This window comes from Scyliorhinus torazame, chromosome 6 (assembly GCF_047496885.1).
Source record: "Scyliorhinus torazame isolate Kashiwa2021f chromosome 6, sScyTor2.1, whole genome shotgun sequence".
NCBI classification, from domain to species: domain Eukaryota; kingdom Metazoa; phylum Chordata; class Chondrichthyes; order Carcharhiniformes; family Scyliorhinidae; genus Scyliorhinus; species Scyliorhinus torazame.
In genome coordinates this window covers 154,017,695-154,038,661 of record NC_092712.1, presented here as the reverse complement: position 1 = coordinate 154,038,661, position 20,967 = coordinate 154,017,695, and the positions used below count along the sequence as shown (strand labels likewise).

At 42.5% G+C, this 20,967-nt stretch overlaps 1 protein-coding gene across 9 annotated transcripts in view; it reads right to left on the bottom strand.

Annotated features, from left to right (window-relative positions):
* LOC140425083 (uncharacterized) overlaps nucleotides 1-20,967 on the bottom strand; it is a 137,750-nt gene that overhangs the window by 101,406 nt on the left and 15,377 nt on the right. For 8 of the 9 annotated variants that reach the window (XM_072508942.1, XM_072508945.1, XM_072508941.1 and 5 more), the window contains 3 exons: nucleotides 9,598-9,651; nucleotides 2,820-2,918; nucleotides 519-655 (listed from right to left, as the gene is read on the bottom strand). The exons of the other annotated variant lie outside the window; for it this stretch is intronic. In XM_072508942.1, coding sequence (XP_072365043.1) covers nucleotides 519-655; nucleotides 2,820-2,918; nucleotides 9,598-9,651 — 290 coding nt within the window. The remainder of the gene's footprint in view (nucleotides 1-518; nucleotides 656-2,819; nucleotides 2,919-9,597; nucleotides 9,652-20,967) is intronic. 9 annotated transcript variants of the gene reach the window in all.

Here is a 20,967-nt window from a genome sequence, read left to right as displayed (position 1 = left end):
CCAGGATGTTGCCTGGTATGGAGGACGCTAGCTCTGAAGAGAGGTTGAGTAGATTAGGATTATTTTCATTAGAAAGACGGAGGTTGAGGGGGGACCTCATTGAGGTCTACAAAATCATGAGGATATAGACAGGGTGGATAGCAAGGAGCTTTTTCCCCCAGAGTGGGGGACTCAATTACTTGGGCTCACGAGTTCAAGGTGAGAGGCGAAAAGTTTAAGGGAGATATGTGTGGAAAGTTCTTTACGCAGAGGGTGGTGGGTGCCTGGAACGCATTGCTGGCGGAGGTGGTAGAGGCGGGCACGATAGCGTAATTTAAGAACATGAATGGGCAGGGAGCAGAGGGATACAGATCCTTAGAAAATAAGCGACAGTTTTAGTTAGAGGATCTGGATCGGCACAGGCTTTGGGGGGGGGGGGGGGGCCTGTTCCTGTGCTGTAATTTTTCTTTGTTCTTTGTAAGTGGGAAGTATTATAAATTTTAATATTTAACAACTGACACCACGTAAGAAGTACTTACCATATAATTCAGTCTGTGCTTATAGCCAAGTAAATGTGACATGAAGGAGGAAAATCCTCCTCGACAGTTGCAAAGTTCACAGAAGAATGCTGGATCTCGTGCCCATTCAGTCTGATATTCAATCACATAGTTCAGCCCTGTAGAAACACAATATATTCAAGCATTCAATCTTATTTTTCCTGATGACTGTTCATCGGAAATTGATTAGTCACAAGATAAGTTCAACCAAATGAGTAAAATTTATGACATTTTAGACAGAGATCTGTCCAAATAAATAATTAATGTTGTACATTCGTGATATATGACGCCACACTTGAAAATCCTTGTATTTCTATTCCTTGTCTGGGCATGAGCCAACATACCCGTGAATCAGTGAACATTGGAACTTTAGTTTCAGTTTTTGTTTCGCAAACAGAATCATAAGGGTTTCCAACATATTAGTGATGGAAAGGTTTGGCAAAAGAAAACAAGACAACGTCAATGGAGTAGCATGATGACGGCCAATAGTGAGGTTGAGGTCAATGGAAAGTAAACCAGGCAGAAGCCCAACATCGCACAACCAGAAAAAAAAAGGTTACCCTGGACATCTTGTAGGAAACTTCTAATTTCATTGGAAAATCAATCTAAAAAGGGCAGGTAATTAAAAACATTAGGATTATTTACTCAAGACCTACAGGATAGCAAACAATCCACTTCGATCAAGGATGCAACTGTAGCCCGCTGCAGAAAAAAAAAGCTGTCCAAAGAGACTAAGTGATTATAAACAACAAGGACTATTTATTTACTGGTTGAAACCACTAGTCGAGTTTTGAGACACTGACCAACAGTATTTCAACGCCTTTTGAAGATGGCTGCTATTTGCAGAACTCCAAAGTCATTAAGGAATGGAGTCAAGCTGTCCAGAAGAACCACAAAAGACAATATGCTCAAAGGAATGTGAATGACTACGCCTCCTAACTCATTCACAAAACATTGAGACAATTACTTGTGCGTATTCAACTGAGTGAAGAATAAGCCATTGGGCAAAATCACTTAACAAACCCTGGCTGACAAAGGAACGTGTTCTGCCATTATTTAATTATGTCTAAATCATGGTCCCGGAACCAACTTACTATGATTAAGTTTAGATTACAGGTCAACTGGGGATCATGTGATGGAGCCAACTAATCCTCTTGCACTTCCAAGAAACTGCCTTTCTCCGTGCCAGCCAGAACACAGCAGCACCTGAGTGGCTTCTCTCTCTACCCCTCCATTCATCCTACAAGTTTGAGCCCTGCCTGTTGTTTGACCACCGTAATAGCACAAGAAGTGCTTTAAGAATCAACTCAGTAGCTGCGATTTCTGAAACAAAAGATAAACCAAACATCTTTAAATTGCGTTAACAGAGAATCCAAAGGGCTACTGAGCCCAGTCGAAACCAATGAAGTCATCAATTGCACGTGTGTGTGCGTGTGCGCCCTCAAATGCACGAGGGAGAAAATTGGGGAGCTTTATTACTTTAATTTAGATCAGGTAAGGCAGCAAGAGACGCAGTGGTTAGCATTGCTGCCTCACGGCGCTGAGATCCCAGGTTCGATCCCGGCTCTGGGTCTCTGTCCGTGTGGAGTTGGCACATTCTCCCTGTGTCTGCGTGGGTTTCACCCCCACAACCTAAAGATGTGCAGGGGAGGTAGATTGGCCACGCTAATTTGCCCCTCAATTAGAAAAAATTAATTGGGTACTCTATTTATTTTAAAAAACATTTAGATCAGGTATTAAGTGCAACAAAAACAATTCTGTTACAAGAAGTGGGAAAATAAAGGAGTCATTCTCCCCCTCCTCACCTGACTAACAAAAGTTTGGCCATTTCATCTTGGAGCCTATTCTACCATTCAATTAGATAATGGCTGATCAATACCCACCTCAGCTATGTCGTGCTTGATATCTTTATCTAACAAAAATATGGCAGGCCCCTGGACAGTCAGAACCAAGAGTACTATGTGCACCCTTACTTACCAGGTGAAATCACTTCTGACTGCGAATGCGAGTGTCAATCCACATGGGATGCAGAAATATTCAGTTTAGTACTGGCGTCATGAGACAAAAATGTTCCAAAAATTGAAAACAATTCACGAAAATCTACATTTACTCCTCGGATAGTTTGTGATCAGTTACTAAGCACATGTGACATTACGATAATCCTGAAAAGTTGTCCTATTTACATACTCAACTGAAAAAAAATTGCAATAACAGATTAATTAATTGAATAGTACATGGTACAGTATAAAATAAGCATACTGGAAACAGAGAGGAAAAACATACCAATTAAAGGATCTTGTACACCAATCTGTCTGAAGTGTTGTTCCAAAAGCGATGAGCCATAGCTATGGTGCGAATCAATTGTTGGGACCCTTCGTTTAGCTAGAACAGAAGAACCCAAAATTAAACATGTACAATTACAAAGAAAAACTTGACAACATAGTGCCACTTGCATGCAATTGTACTATTAAAATATACTAAAAAAAATTGATCTAAAAACTGTTGTTGTCAAATTCACTTTCCAAAGAAAGCAATATCTTGACACATCAATAATATTATTTCTGGTGGTACCTTGCTAAAGTTAGAAATGCCAAAACACTTGAATGATGTCCTATTCTTGTTGAATAAATACTAATTTATGATCATTGGAAATTAAGTTTAGGAGGCATGCCAACAATTGTACAAACAATCAATTGCAATGGGCGGGGGAAAAGAGAGAAGAGGCATGCGGACACCAAGGTGATGTGGGACTCCTCCAGCATTTGCTAAACTAAAATATTTTTACCTAAGGAATTGCAATGAGCGAAAGCAGACATCTCAGCTGTATTTTCATTGCCTGATTGGGAAACCCACACGGGGGCTAGTTCTTGCTATCAACTATGCATAGTATATTATAGACTGGCCACCAGTGCTATTCGGAAATGGAAGGCCTTTTAGTACTCAGCTTGGCAGCTCCATCTGCTGAGGCAGAAGCTATTCTGAAAAAGGTGATGAAAAGGGGAACACCCAGTAAGTTTTTTTGCTTTTTATAAACATACTTAGCTGCTTGAACATGACCCGAGGGGGCAACACCTCCAAGAGATGGCCAGCAGCTACAGGTGTTGCCCAGTGGCCGCTACTGGACATGAGAAAAATTGCAGTCACCCTCTTCCTGGTCAGAGCCCACTATGATGGCTTGTGGGGTGCCTGCAATGCTGGTTTAAATCCCAAATGTTCAACTCAGACATTTGGCCACCCGCTGCTTGTGGGCAGCGTATCAAACCCCAACCCAGTCTCTTGGATAATGGCTTGGAGTCAGCATTGTGGTGGGGAAATAGCACAATGGCTGACAGCACAGAATTACAGCCCTGCCCACCTCTGCTCTGCACCCTGTTCTCCATTGCAAATTGGTCTCAGTCTAAAAGGAGGATTATGCACCTGATTCGGTCATCTTCATCCTGCATTTTACATGAACCCTCAAAACCTGGCAAAACTATTGCCCCAGAATCTGTGAAGCTAGGCAATCTTTTATAAACACTCAAATAGTAAGCTGATAGCTGAAAGGAAAGATGGAGTTCATTGTGGAGCAAAATGGAGATCGTCTGTGGAGGCAGAAGGCATTGCTTATGTACTTATTTTGTATCACTCTTCAGTGAAGAGAATGCTGCAAATGTAGCAATAAAAGGGAGAGGTAACAGAAATATTGGACAGGATAAACATTAAGAGGAGGAGAACAAAGAGAAAGCGAAGCAGCACTCATAATAGAGAAGTCCTCCGGTCTGAATGTCACATCCTAGGTTAAGGGAATATGGGTAGAAACTTCCAATCCTCCATAGATTTAGGAGTGGTGCCAGAGGACAGGAAGGTTGCAAATATCAACCCAGCGTTGAAAAAAGGGCGAGAGGGATAAACTGATAATTGCAGTGCAGTTAGCCTGTGGAAATTGAGACAATAATCCAGGAAACAATTAAATGCCACTTGAAAAACATGCGATAATCAACCAACAAATAATTTGTTAAAAGTAGATATCATCTGACTCCCTTGATCGAGCTCTTTGACATTAAGTAATGTGGAGGATTGATGGGAGTAGTAGTTGATGCTTATGCGGACTTTCAAAAGGCATTTAATAATCTATTAAACAATAGACTTGTTAGTAAGAGCCAGAGGTGTGGTTTTTAAACAAAGCAAGAGTTTATGACCTGGAATGCACCACTTGAAAAAATAGTGCAAGCAAAAAACTTGAATGGCAGAAAATTGCATTGTAGTTTTATGTGATTTTCGTTTCTTGCTTCACTTATAATCCATGAAAGACCAAGAAACAATGGCCACAAAAGGCCAAGAAGCAATGAATAATTTGGTCAATGTAAGAATCTTGTTAAATGTACATGTTCTGCTGTGTATGCAGAAGAAATAGCAATGTAGAAGTTGGAGAATTGTTAACCTTTATCTGGTCAAGTTTGAAGAGATATACTTGGCATCAAAAGAAACATGGCACAAATCCTGCAGAAGCAAGATAAGTAAGCAATGTCAGATAAAAACGTGACTTTACTGTTTCTTGAGGTAGCCCATAAAGCCAAGAGAAATATCCAGCTTCAGAATTCATTACCAGTAAGGTCATTATGGGAAGATCATGTTTAATAAGTTTTTAGTTTAGCCACACTTAATAATTAGGTAATAATAATGCAAGGGTCCCAGGTTAGATTCCGGCTTGGGTCACTGCCTGTACAGAGTCTGCACGTTCTTCATGTGCCTGCGTGTGTTTCCTCCGGGTGCTCCGGTTTCCTCCACAAGTTCCGTAATTTGGACATTCTGAATTCTCCCGGTGTACCCGAACAGGCGCCTAGGGACTTTTCTCAGTAACTTCATTGCAGTATTAATGTGAGCCTACTTGTGACAATAAAGATTATATTATTATTTCAATCATATTTTATATTGTCATATTGTGTGTAATTGTGGTCAAAGTAGAACAATATTACATGATAAAGAGCCATAACTGCAGAAGTATTTCCACCCGACAGGTAAAAATACATCACATGACCCTAGGCTAGAACAACGTTATAGTGCCTGAAAGAAATAGCTACTTGCTTTCAAAATGTTTAAGAAATGTGTGTACGCTTTTGTTCTGTGAGTTTAAGAGCTGAATTTTGCAATCAGTTTTTTAGCTAGGCAGATTTTTTACATTATTACCCATGAACATTTATCATGCTGTGCCTTATAACGTCAGCTTTATTACATTGATTGATGTATTTTTTACACATATATACAAGATTTTACCAGAGATCTTCAACTCCTATGGTTAAAAAGCTTTATGCAATTATGCGGTTTTGTTTTGACCTGAAGTGAAAATGAAAACAAGCCATTTATGAAGACATATGGTTATAATGTAGAAATTGAAAAGGCACATTATTAAAATGATCAAGACTCAGAGGTAACAGGTTTTAAGTTTCAGATACTGTCGGGAGAGGTGGTTTCTCAAAGGAATGCAGTAAGAGCCATTGGGTGGGTGGAGCAATAGTGATAGGAGATTCTATCATAAGGGGAACAGATGGATATTTTGGGGCTGCAGATGTGACACCAAGATGGTATATTGCCTCACTTGGTCAAGGATATCACCGAGCAGCTGCAGGACATTCTGAGAGAGGTTGAACAGCCAGAAGTTGTGGTCCAGATTTATGACAGAAATAGTGCTGGAGAAACCTATGGGTCTCAAAGCCAATAACTCCCTAAGGCCTGATAATCTACATTCCAGGGTACTAAAGGATGTGGTCATGGAAACAGTGGGTGTGTTGGTTGTCATCTTCCAAGATTCTGGAGCAGTCCTAGCAGATTGGAGGTGACAAATGTAACTCCACTATTTAAAAAAGGGAGAAAACAGGAAGTAACAGAACGGTTTAGCCTAACATCAGTAGTAGGGAAAATGCTAGTCTATTATAAAAGGATGGGGTACCAGGACACTTAGAAAACATCAACAGGATTAGACAAAGTCAACATGAATTTATGGAAGGGAAATCGCGTTTGACTAATCTGCTGGAATTTTTGGCGGATGTAATTAGTAGGATAAGGATGAATCAGCGGGTCTGGTGCTTTTGGATTTTCAGAAAGCTTTTAATAAAGTCTCACAAAAGCACATGGGATTGGGGGTAATATAGTAGAACGGATTACAAATTGGTTAGCAGACAGGAAACAGAGTAGGAAGAAAGGGATATTTTTCTCAGTGACAGGCAGGGACAAGTGGGGTCCTGCAGGGATCAATGCTTGGGCTGCAACTATTCACAATATACATAGATGATTTGGATGAAGGAACCAAAAGAATATTTCCAAGTTTGCAGGTGACACAAATCTTGGTCGGAATGTGAGTGGTGAAGAGGATGTTAAGAGGCTTCAACATGATTTAGGCAAGTTGAGTGAGTGGGTAAACCACATGGAAGATGCAGTATAACGTGGAAAATGTGAACTTCAGACAAACAGGATAACAAAGTATTATTTAAATGATGATAGATTGGGAAATGTTGACGTGCAAAGGGATCTGGGTGTCCGAGTACACCGGTCACTGAAAGCAAGGATCCAGCCACAGGAAGCAGCGAGGAAGACAAATAGCATGGCCTCCATTGGAAGAAGTACAGAAGCAAGGATGTCCTTACTGCAACTGTACAAGACCTTGGTGAGACCACACCTGGAGTATTCTGTGCAGTTTTTGTCTCTTAACTGTAGAAAGGATATACTTTCCATAGTAAGAAGTCTTACAACACCAGATTAAAGTCCAACAGGTTTGTTTCAAACACTAGCTTTCGGAGCACTGCTCCTTCCTCACCCAAGGAAGGAGCAGTGCTCCGAAAGCTAGTGTTTGAAACAAATCTGTTGGACTTTAACCTGGTGTCGTAAGACTTCTTACTGTGCTCACCCCAGTCCAACGCCGGCAGCTCCACATCATACTTTACATAGAGTGAGTGCAGCAAAGGTTCACCAGACTGATTCCTGAGATGGCAGGATTGTCATGCGAGGAGGCATTGGGTCAATTGGGCCTGGATTCACTGGAATTTAGAAGAATGGGAGGTGATCTAATTGAAACATAAAATTCTGATAGGGCTGGATGCTGTTTCCTCTGGCTGGGGGCTCCAGAGCAAGGGGTCACAGTCTCAGGATGCGGGTTAGGCCATTCAGGACTTAAATGAAGAGAAACCTCTTTACTCAAGGTGGTGAGCCTGAGGAATTCTCAACCACAGAAGTTTGTGGATGTCAAGTCATCGAATATATGTAACAAGGAAATAGATATATTTTGAGACTTTAAAATTTGACAAGGGATATGGGGAGAGTGCTGTGGTATGGTGCTGAGATATAGGATTAGCCATGATCATAATGAATGGTGCAGCAGGCTCATAAGGCTGAATGGTCTACTCCTGCGCCTATTTTCCATGTAATACAATTCATAAAAACTACCTCTTTCCCGAATCTTAGCAGAATGACGTGCATAAATTAGAAACACTGGAGCTAGTTGACAAAGCTCGTCTCCACATCTCAAAAATGAAAATAAATTTACATTATTTAACTCCTGATCACCTATTTTGGAAATATCTCAAAGCACTTCACATACAGTGAGCTGCATGTCAAATTGAAGCAACATTTCCCTCAATCAGTGGTGATGTTAGAAGTATAGACATTTAGTTTCTGGAGATTGAGGACCCCAATCTGAAATGCTAAAAGCATGCACCTAAAATCACGAATGCCAGACAGATACCCAATAAGGTATGCAAGAGGAGCAAAAGTGAATTTAATATTAGAACAGAAAATGATAGGAACATTCAACAAATCAAACAGCACCTGTGTAGAGAACAGAGGAATTGAGGCTTCTGCTGTAGACTTTGATTGAACCGTTTTCTTAAAAAAGGGCTCAACTCAAAAGAGCAACATGGTTCTCTCCACACATACAGGATGTTTCCAGTATTTTCTGTTTTTATTTCATATTATCAAACAACTCTTTAAGCAAATTGAATATATCCATTACATAATAAAAACACGAGTGTTCTCAACATTGTAATGGATTGCATTAATAAGTGGTGATATGATTAAAAAAACTAAAACTAAAACCCAAGTTTTTCCCATGGATAATTTACTTGGGACAAGAGCAAGAAACCAAAGCTAGGAAACAGTACATCAACTGGTATTAGACATTTAACAGCCCGGTACCAGAGGCTGGGAAGTTTACATTTATTTAAAGCTTGCTTTATTAAGTTCGGATACTGGTTCCTAATGTCAATTAGTGCAAAAGAATAATCAAGGAAACGAATTCACAAGCTGTCCTACACGAGTTAGGAGTATCCAATTATTCTTTTCCAATTAAGGGCAATTTTAGCGTGGCCAATCCATCTAACCTGCACATCTTTGGGTTGTGGGGGTGAAACCCATGCAGACGGGGAGAATGTGCAAACTCCACACAGGCAGTGACCCAGGGCTGGGATCGAACCCGGGTCCTCAGCGCTGTAGGCAGAAGTGCTAACCACTGTGTCACCCGAGTTAATCTCTTTAACTTTAAATATATATTCCTCCAATGCTCACCCAATCACTGAATTATGTGGTAGTATCAATTATTTAAGAGCTGCATATAACTTACTACTGAATATAATAAAAATTATTTTAAAAATTAATTATAAAGTAAATCCAGGGTCCTTCATTACGTGATCCATTGTGTTGGATGTTTTCAGTACTGGGAAACTTAGAAGAACAAAACAAAAACAGAAAACTAAAAGACTTGCAATCAGGGAGTAAAAGTACTGTGTTCCAAACTTTGGAAATGTCTTCCTCAAGAAGCAAGATCTTCTAATCAGAAATGAATTGACAAAAATGCTTTGTATGATACAGAAGCATCATCTATCTGAGAAATCTGTACATTTTTCATACATGTGCCCACAAAACCTAAAAAGGTTTTAAAAATGATTGGGATGTGGGTGCCACAGGCTAGGCGATGTTTGAGAATGCAAAGTTAAGACAAGCATTGATCAAGCTGGAGGAACAATGATGAAATTAATTTGGAACAAAGAGTTTTACCACATCATTTAGAACAAATAATGAACAGAAAAATACACACCAGAGTTAAAGGTCTTTGCCTCTGTGCTTTTGAAGTGTCCCGTTGGTCCAGGAACTGAGAAATATAATCCAAAATTAGGAAAAATACACAACTGAATTTAACATCACCATGAGGTGTATTCAAGTCACAATATCTCCTGCAATTTGGGAAAAACTTCCATCTCTGGCTTGAGTTATGTGCATCCAATATATGGAACATATTGCACATCTAATTTTCAAATGTATTTCATCGTGAAAATTATGCTTGCGAAATCAATTCAAGATTAGGTACAGTGCACCATGTTGCCATGTTTTATGTTCTCACCCATGCTACCCTCTACACAAAAACACGTGCTAATTTTAATACTGCTCCATACTGTTAGGATTACATGGAATGCATGACATTTGACCCAAACAGGTAATGCTTGTATTTATGCTCCACATGGTCAGACAAATGGTATGTTCAGATAGCTCGCCAACAAAAAAATGAAATTGTTAGTTCTCCCTAAATATTCCATTAAAAAGCAAATCTAAATTCTGGACAACCATTTGCAGCTCCGATAGAAGAAATCTAACTAACTTGCAAAGCAGTTCAGAGGGGTTTGGAATTGGTTACAAATTAAGTAATTAACTATTATTTAATTTTAGTACTTGTAAGAGGGACAAACATTGGCAAGAAAAATCAACAGAGGAACATTGTTAGTGAATTATAAATTATATTCTTGAATTCAGAGACTGACCAGATTTATCAAAATGTCCCTTCCCAGTTGTTACAAATTTCAGACCTGCCAGTATTCTCATGTCGCCACTTGGTCCGGCAAGCAAACTTTGCATCATCTACGAACCGAGTGTTCACCTAATTCCCAATATTTAGCTAAGCAATAATGTTACAGCCGTTGGATGGTGCCAACTCCCTTCATGGTGTGTGCACACAGAAAAGCATGGTCTTGGACAGGTTGGAAACACTATCTTAGATTGTGAAAGTCATACAGAAACACGAGTAGAAGCCAAGTGTAAATAAACAACTGAAATGCTGAAAATGCTTTGGTCTCGCAGCATGCACAACAGTAGCAGAGTTAGCATTTCAGGTGGATAATCAGTGGCCACGCTTTCAACTGCTTAGAACCCAAGCTCCAGAATTCACTCCTTACACTACTCCACCTCCAGACTTCACTCTCCTCCTTCAGGGCATATTTAAAAACTTACCTCTTCGACCAAGCCTTGGTCATCTAACCAATTACTTCCTTATGTTCCTCAGTGTCATATTTTGCTCCTGTGAAGCCCCTTGGGACATTTTGTTACACTAAGATGCTGTATAAATCTCAGTTGTTAATTTTTGTTCTTTCATACATATTTAATATATTTTTTAAATAAACATCCTCCTTAGTCAATTATACAAAGTTTAGAAAGTAATTCCTCGATGTTCACTCTGACTGTTTCAGCTTCCAATACTGGATCCAACAACAGGTCAATATGTTGGTGGGCTGCCACTTTCCAACATGAATAAGAATTCACTCCTTCCAGCACCTGTGTGAAAATTAAGCCAACCAAGATCATAGAATTTACAGTGCAGGAGGCCATTTGGCCCATCGAGTCTGCACCGGCTCTTGGAAAGAGCACCCTACTCAAGCCTACACCTCCACCCTATCCCCGGAACAAGATACTTTTGAATAAAAAATCATTTTAACACTAAACAGTGCAAACGGCTCTAGGAGGTGTTGGGGTGACTCACTGTCTCAAAACAATATACATATAATATAATAAAAGATAGATAATTCATCTCACATTCTATCCAATTTATCCTGAACAATACCACTTGATCACCTGCACCTTTGGGAATTAAACCTCTTGAACTAAAGTCAATTTCATAGCAGCCTCAATAGAAATTAAAACAAAATCCATTTCAAATGCATGAAAATCTCAAAATGCTACAATAATTCAACACAATCCTATTTAGGTTGCAACATCTCTACTCAAATGAAGAAAAAAGTACAAATTGGCTACACAGGCAAAATATACGTTAACAAAGCGCTCAGGTGTGATGCCCAAGATCTTAAAGGATCAAAAGAAAGGTTAGTAGTTGTCCTTAATGTTTCAAATATTTATTGGTGTGATTATGATCAAGGGTTAAAATCAACCATTAAATAAATTCCTCAAATCTCAAATGGATTACCAAATATATACATGTATAATGGCAGAGTGTGGCTTCTGACCATAACCACCTATTCATTTTCAATCTTGGGAAGGGAAAAAGGTCAAGCTCTCACCAAAAAAAAGGAGGGGAGGAAAAAAGCACATCACTCGTGACCATCTCCAGGTAGGTGTTTTTTCCAATTGTGGTAAAAAGTTAGGAACAGGTTGTATACTTTGTCAGTGCAGAGACAATGGAAAATAATCAAGTAGAAAAAAATACCAGTTGAGAAATTCAACTAACTCCATGCATACTCACAGGTTTCACTGCAATCATTTCACGGTCAAAAAGAAATTTGAATTTACGTTATACTTTTAACATTAGAAAAGTACCAATGTGTTTCACAGCTTAGAAACTAAACCACTAAAAATTCAGCTGCCAATGGTGATATGAACAAGTGAAGCCCAATGAGGGATTTGAACAAAGTATCAAGATGTCAGTGAACTGGGAGCCAATGCAACTCACCGAACACAGGCAATACGTATATGGAGCTTTGTGCAAGTTAGTATATGGACAGCAGATAACAGGAGGCTGGCCAAGAGAGTATTGGAATAGTTCAGTGATCATGTCAAGGTCACAGATGAAAGTTTAAGCATCTGATAAGCTGACACAGCGGCCAAGATATTTGTGCTGGTACACAGATAGAAGTTTTGAAGGGAAGAGGCAACACCGAACTTGCTTCATTCTTATTGGGTGGCAAATGTGGACAATGTGCGGCGGTGGTGGTAAAAGGGGTAGAGTGGGCTAGGATGGAGGAGGAATCTTGTAAGGGGTCTATTTTGAGGGCTATGATGATAGCAGCGTATCCAATGGCTCAGAGTAGGTATTCAGGGAGCCTGGTGGTGCATTCCACGGTGAAAATATGGGGCGTCATTCTCCGACCCCCCCCCCCCGCTGGGTCGGAGAATGGCTGTTGGCCGTCGTGAATCCCGCCCCCGCCGTAGTCTCTGGTACCAGAGATTGGGCAGGGGCGGGAATCGGGCCGTGCCGGTTGGCGGGACCCCCCGCTGGATTCTCCCGCCCAGAAATTGCCTGTCCCGCCGGCGTAAATCAAACCTGGTATTTACCGGCGGGACCAGGTGGCGTGGGCGGGCTCCGGGGTCCTGGGGGGGGGGGGGGGGGGGGGGGGGGGCGCGATCTGACCCTGGGGGGAGCCCCCCCACGGTGTCCTGGCCCGCGATCGGGGCCCACCGATCCTCGGGCAGGCCTGTGCCGTGGGGGCACTCTTTCCCTTCCGCCTCCGCTACGGCCTCCACCATGGCGGAGGCGGAAGAGACTCTCCCCACTGCGTATGCGCGGGAAACTGACAGCGGCCGCTGACGCTCCCGCGCATGCGCCGGGAAACTGTCAGCGGCCGCTGACGCTCCCGCGCATGCGCCGCATTTCCGCGCCAGCAGGCGGGGCAACAAACGCCATTTCCGCCAGCTGGCGGGGCGGAAATCCCTCCGGCGTCGGCCTAGCCCCTCAATGTTGGGGCTAGGCCGCCAAAGATGCGGAGCATTCCGCACCTTTGGGCCGGCGCGATGCCCGTCTGATTGGCGCCGTCTTTGGCGCCAGTCGGCGGACATCGCGCCGTTGGGGGAGAATTTCGCCCCTGGAATCAGTTGAGGAGTCATTTTAGATTTTAGGACGGAAAGGATGTCGGTGCTAACGCCGCTGTGCGAGAATCATAGGTTTGAACCGGGAGATGGAGGAAAGTGGGGCTGGCGAAGGTGAGGAATCTGTATTTGGAGGAAGAGTTTGTCAGTCTGCAGGAGCTAAAGGAGAGGGTAGAACTGCCGTGGTCGAGTGAGTTCAGCTATCTGCAGCTTGAGGACTTTGCGCAAAAGGTATGGAGGGGGTTCCCTAGGTTGCCGAGATAGAGCCTGCTGAAGCGACTGTTGCTTACGGACATGGAAGGGGAGGGAAGAATTGGGGATATATACAAATGGCTGGGGGAGCAGGGAGGTGAGCAGGTGATGAAGATCAAGGAGAAATGGGAAGCGGAGATCAATTGGGGAGTATGAAGTGAGGTACTGCGAAGGGTAAATGGAACATCCTCTTGTGCAAGGATGAGCCTGATACAGTTTAAGGTGGTGCATATGGCTCAGGCAAGAATGAGTGGCTTCTTTCGGGGGTAGCAGATGAGTGTTGAGAGGTATGGGCGGATGCCAGCTAATCACACACACGTTTTGGAGTTGAGAAAAAATGGGAAGATTCTGGGCAGGAGTGTTCGCGGTCTTAGCCAGGATAGTGGAGGAGGTGGACCCAGACCCTTTGGTGGCGATATTTGGTGTTTCAGAGAAGCCGGAGCTCAAGGAGGGGAGGAAGGCGATGCCGTGACCTTCGCCTCTGACTGCACGGCAGCAAAGTCAAAGTTTACTGGAGTGGCAGTTGGCATCACCACAGGGGGTAGCGATTTGGTTGGGTGACCTATACGATTTCCTGCAGTTGGAGAAGATAAAGTATGAGTTATGGGGCTCTGCGGGGTGGTTTGAGAAAAGGTGGGGAGTGTTTGTTACCATGTTTGAGGAGCTGTCCGTTACAGGGGAGGCGAAAAAGGGAAAAGATATGTACTAACTATATAGTTGATTACTGGGAAGTATGTTTCCCAGGGTGTTTATTTGCTGTAACCTGTTTTGATACGTTTATCATAAAATACATTTTTTAAAAGGTTTTGGATGACATGGGTGCAAAAGAATCAAGTATAAATGCTGAAGAAGGTTCACCCAGATATTAAAAGTAGAGATTTGACAGATGAGACAATAAAACAATTCGTACAGGAACCAAGAGAGGCCTAAATAGAGATAACATGGAGAGGATGCTTCCACTAGCAGGAGAAACTAGAACCCGAGGACATAGCCTCAGATTGAAGGGATGATCCTTTAAAACACAGATGAGCAGGAATTTATTCAACCAGAGGGTTGTGAATCTGTCGGGGCCGCACGGTGTTTAGCACTACTGTCTTGACAGCTCCAGAGACCCCGGTTCAATTCTGGCCTCAGGCAACTGTCTGTCTGGAATTTGCACTTCCTCCATGTCTGCTTGGGATTACTCTGGGTGCTTCGGTTTCCCCCCCCCCCCACAGTCCAAAGATTTGCAGGATTTAAAAACAAAAAAGAAATTTAGAGTACCCAATTATTATTTTTTTAAATTGAGGGGCAATTTTAGCGTGGCCAATCCAACTAACCTGCACATCTTTGGGTTTTGGGGATGAAACCCACGCAGACGCTGGGAGAATGTGCAAACTCCACACGGACAGTGACTGAGGGCCGGGATCGAACCCAGGTCCTCAGTGCCTGTAGGCAGCACTGCTAACCACTGAGCCACTATGTCGCCCTAGGTTAGGTGGATAAGCCATGCTAAATTGTCCCTTAGTGTCGAAAAGGTTAGGTGGGGTTACTGGGATAGGGTGGAGGCATGGGTTTAAGTACGGTGCTTTCCAAGGGCCGGTGCAGACTTGATGGGCCAAATTTCTGCACAGTAAATTCTATGATTCTATTAACTTATTGCCGCAGAAGGCTGTGGACGCCAAGTCACTGTGTATCTTTAAGACATAGACAGAGAGATTTTTGATCAAAAAGGGGATATGGGGTTATGAGGAGAAGGCAGGGGAATGGGGATGAGAAACATATCAGCTATGATTGAATGGCAGAGCAGGCTTGATGGGTCAAATGGCCTAATTCTGCTCCTACGTCTTGTGGGCCGTGAAAAGAAGCAAATGGTCAGTTTGGATCCTCTACCTTTGATTTTAAGATGTCATGATCACCTACTCTACATTTCAACTAAGTATCACAACTAAGCATAAAGCATGTTAGTACATTGCCACCATCCTAGAATCACAGCTGGGGATAATGGCTCTACCAGTTTCAGAGCATTAGTCTGGCTTCCAGGTTACCGCAGATCTCGGTCTCATTGATTACATGACTTCTTTCTAACTCGAGTTTGCTTGAAGGGACAGAGCAGCTTGTGATGTCAGACATCTCAATGATTTAGACCAGGGTTTTTCAGAGTTTGGGTCGTGACATGCAGGCAGGTGTCGGGAGGGTCCTAGCGTTCCTGATCACGGGAGAAGATCCCAATGGCCACTGTGGGCATTTAAACGGAGAACGATGGCCACTACGGACTTTAAAGTTTTTTTTTTTTTATAAAGTACCCAATTTGTTTTTTCCCCCAATTAAGGGACAACTTAGTGTTGCCAACTCACTTACCCTGCACATCTTTGGGGTGTGGGGTGAGACCCACGCAGCCATGAGGAGAATGAACTCCGCATGACAGTGACCGGAGGGCGGGATCGAACCCAGGTCCTCAGCGCGTGAGGCAGCAGTGCTAACCACAGTGCTGCCCCGTGCTTTTAAATGAAATGAGAACAAAATTAGGCTGTCTTCTGGACACAAGAAATTGCAGTGGTCACACATCCTACATGTACACTTGACGTGAAGCGCCCTGTACCTATATGCTTTCGGTGCCAAATCAGAGGAGAGATCCTTCCATTTTCTAGCTGCCAGCAAGCGAGGACTGCAAAAATGGATTGTTTTGTTACAAGGAAGAGATGGCCAGAGACTCAAATAGGTAGTGTACCACCGACTGGCCAGGATCTCACTTCTGAATCTGCTGGTGAGGTCTGCTCAGGGGAATCCATGGCAAGACCGAGCAGTGCTCATGGTAGTTCTATAGAGCTCCAGGGCCTCTGGTTAACAGCCTACAAAGAAATGAAACTCGCCCCCCCCTCCCCCCCCCCCCCCCCCCCCGCCAAAAGACGTGTAGAGTAGGTGGACTGGCCAAGCGAAATTGCCCCTTAACTGGAAAAAAAAATTATATTAAAAAAATAAGTATTGGCAAACGAGAGAAGTTTCAGATTTTGAAAGAGAAGTGGTGGGTGAAAAATACCTTTTGAGGTTCAAACCCCAGAGTCAGTTATTAACTTATAGCTGACTCTAAACAAAAAGACTAAGCTGCTGTACCTGACCCGTGACAGCATACTAAAACATGCCGAAGTCCATGAAGCAATCAACATTCTGGAGTAGCATCTCCCAGAACTATCCAGTGCTGAGTAAAACAAGCATTTTGTTGCTATTGCCCTTCATGACGACCTGCACTTGCAAGATTGGATTTTCCATTCATATAAAAGATGAAAACTGCACAAAGGAACTGGCTGAACTCTGCACATTACCCTGTCCTCCTGTGAACCTGATTGGAGTGAGATCATGAGGACCAAGCAGACTCCCCTTTTCCATGAAAGGCTAGAGAACGTGGCACGGGTCACAAAGGTTGGAAGGCCTGGGTCGCGAAGGTCAGCAGCCAGTTGGCAAAAGTGGATCGCACGAAATAAAGTTTGAAAAATACTGATCTAGACGTCTAACACCACTTCAGAGCCCCATGTGAGGGACTCCTGGGAAGCTGACTCAATATACAAATGGGTGTCGGTCAAAGTCCTCTGCCCTCTTTGCCAATGCTTCCTCCCTTCGCCACAATTTTAACACATTGGATCGCAAACAGAGAAAATGTTTCTGTTGCATCTTAACCATGAAAGCAAGCTGACTGGGCTAGTTTTAGGTGCAAGCTTGTCGAAGGTATCTTTTCATTATGTGGGTTATTAAACAGATTCAATTTTATTTTTCAAGTGGAAATAATATACCTGACAGTCGACGAACACCACCTACCTCTTCAAATGTCATGATATAGCCATGTTTAATCCTTTAACCACCATTATAAAAAGTTGATTAATGGGACACTTGTGCCAGTTGTGGGAGTTTGCTGTGCACATTTGGCTGTCTATATAACTATTCTGGCGTTCCTGTGTTCAGACATTACATGAAGACATGCATGAACACAGCTTGCTTATGTGTCTGTCTTCCAGTTTTAAAATCTTGACTACGTCTGGCATCTCAATGTGAACGGAGAGCCGAGTGAAATTGGAGCAAGATATAAAAAGCAGTGGCAAAGGAGGCAGGAAACAGGAGAGGCAGGAGCCAACAAGACCGGAGGAGGATTTAAAGAAGAGTGGCAGGGGAGCTCCGAGACCAGGAGAGCACCTGTTGAGTAAGATCAGAGTGGGAGACTCCTGTTCAGAATGATTATACCGCGTTCTATTTTTTTTCAAACTGTTAACGCAAGTATGGGAACTCGGCGAGGCGGGGGTAAGAGCTGCTTCATTATATTTTCACTGTAGGCCAAGTTACAGTAAAGGATATAACTATTGATAATGAGTGAAACAAGATTACCTACTTTAAAAACTGTAAATAATTGAGTGAAAGTTCAAAACTTGATAACCTAATTAGTTAAACAGCAATGGTAGAGCATGTGATGTGTTACAGCTGCAGCATGTGAAAGTTGGTGGACAGTGTGATTCACAACAGCCGCATCTCCCATGTCTGGAACTTGGCGAACTTCAACTCAAATTTAGGAGCTGAAGTCAAAATTTCAGACATTTCCGATGGAGCAAGGAGGGAGAATGTAACCATAAAACGTTACTCAAGAGGGTAGGGAGACAAAACAGGAATCAATAGGCTAGTTCACCTAACATCGGTCATTGAGAAAATGTTGGAATTCATTATTAAGCTAGTAGCAGAGACATAGAAAACAATCAACTATGAAAGAAGGATTTTGTTTGACAAAAGTTTTTTTTTTTTTTAAAAAGTTTTTAAACTAAATTTAGAGTAGCCAATTCACCTACCCTGCACATCTTTTTGGGTTGTGGGGGTGAGACCTACAAGAGACATGGGAATAATGTGCAAACTCCACACGGAAATTGACCCGGCACCACAGTGCTGCTTTTATTAAGTTTTTGAGTGTGTAACAAGCAGGGGGATAAAGGAAAAACAATCGATGTGGCATAGCACATTGGGATTTCCCAGAGACATTTGATCGAGTTCCAAAAAAATTACTACACAAGAGCCCATTGTGCTGTGGGCAATATATTAGCACAGAGGGTTGTTTTTTTGTTAGTTAGCCAGATAACTAGTGGGATAAATGGGTCCGCTTCAGGTTGGCTAACCAAAAGTAGCGGGATACCACAGGGATTAATGTTAGGTCTTCAACTATTTACAATCTACATCAATGACTTGGATGAAGGAGAGATCTTGTGGCTCAGTATGTCACACCTCTGCCTCTGACCCAGAAGCTGTGGGCTCAAATCCCATTCCAGGACTTGTTGACCATGGAAGGAGCAGTCATAACATGGTTCAAACAGGTTGACATTCAACCTGGTAATCATTCAACTTTCTCACTATTCCCAAAGGGAAGCAAAGTGCTTGTGAAGATGAGAAGCAGAACAACTTGGATGAAAGGCTCGAGTGTATTGTCGACAGATTTGCTAACAATACAAAAGTGGTGGCAAAGTAAGTCCTGAGGAGGACACAAGAGTATGCAAATGGATAATGTGGGGCACAGTTAACAAAGTAGGGAAAGATTGGACAGTCTTACAATGTGAAAAATATGAGATTATCCATTTGGGTAGGAAGGACAGAAAAGCAAAATATTATTTAACCCAAGAGACCACAGAATCCTGGGTCTACGTCTAGGTGAAACACAAAATTTTGTATGCCGGTGCAGCACGCAATTAGGAAAGCAAATGGAATCGTGGCTTTTTGAAAAGAGGATGATGTACAAAATTAGGGAAATCTTGCGATAACCGTAGAGGACATTGACGACATTACACCTGCAATAGTACTGCACACAGGAAGGATATCAAACAAAGAATACAGCACAGGGACAGGCCCTTCAAGCCTGTGCCGACCATGGTACCTGCCCAAACTAAACCGTATGCACTTACGCAATCCATATCCTTCCATTCTCACCCCATTCATATATTTGTCTACATGCCCCTTAAATGCCGTTATCATACCTGCTCCCACCACCTCCCCAGGCAGCGCGCGTTCCATATATTTACCACCCGTTGTATACTTATAGTGAGCAGTTCAAAGAAGGTTCATTTGCTTCATCCCTGGGATAAATGGGTTGTCTAATGAAGAAAGATTGAGTATTTTCGGCTGATCATCATTAGAGTTGAGAAAAATGAGATATGATCTGATAGAAACATGCAAAAATCTGAGGGTGCTTGACAGGGTGTATGCTGAATGTTTTCTGCACAAGACCATAAGAAATAGGAACTGGAGTTGGCCATTTGGCCCTCGAGCCTTCACCACTTAATAGGATCATGGCTAAACTAGGGAGCATAGAATAAAAGGTTGCCCATTTAACATGGAGAAGGGGAGGAATTTATTCTCTTTGAAGGTTGTCAATTTTCGGAATTCTCAATGCCAAACAGCTGTGATGGTCAAGTCATTGACTATATTCAAGGTGACTATTCAAGGTGGAAATCAGCAGGCTTTTGAATTACAGGAAAATCAAGGGCTATGGCAAAAATAGACAGGAAAGTGAAGCTGATGCCAAGATCCAACCAGCCACGATCGTACTGAATGACAGAGCAGGTTCAAAGGGCTGCTTCTGCTCCTATTTCTGGTTATGTTCTTCTGGGACATACCAGAGTGCTAACAATTATTTAGATGTTATAGAATTGGATCCCGTTAACTGCCGTAAAGCTACTTCAGGGTTATCAACGAAAGCAGTAACCTTCAGATATACTGTAGGCCCATTAGATTTCAACCCCTTAATGCAACAATTGGGCTGAGAACCTAAGTGCACTTGCACCGAGGAATTAATCATTCACCAATTAAATCCTTCCACTATAGTGAAAGGGGGAAGAGAAGAGAAGGGAACTGGAAGATCGGGCACAAAGGCAACACAGGCTCAGTAAAAATGACTATGTTCCCAATGGCCAGCCCTCTTTAGGGAATACATGGAACAGAGACAGCTCATTCTGAGCAATGCTCTAATGAGAAGTGTAGGGTTAAGTATGTCAGCAATTCCCAGTCATGTATGCAGCTTCACTATGTTGGGTTTTTGCCAAACAGGCGAAAATGGCTGCAAAATCTACCTGAAGCTGGCTGAAATGTTGATGCCCCCAACATCTCATTATAATTGTAACTTGGTTGGTGGAACTGTACAAAATTGAAGAACCTTCCGAACTGTTTTCAGCGGCGCCGCTGCCAGCAATCAACAGCCCACCGATGCTTCATATTTGGGCTGATGACTGGTCACTGCAGAATGCAGGAAAGAGGAAGGAAGATAGGGCTGGGGAGCAAAATCAATATATTTTGACTTTGAAATTCAGAATAAAGCATCGAAACTAGTCTGCCATCCATTACAGAACTACATTCA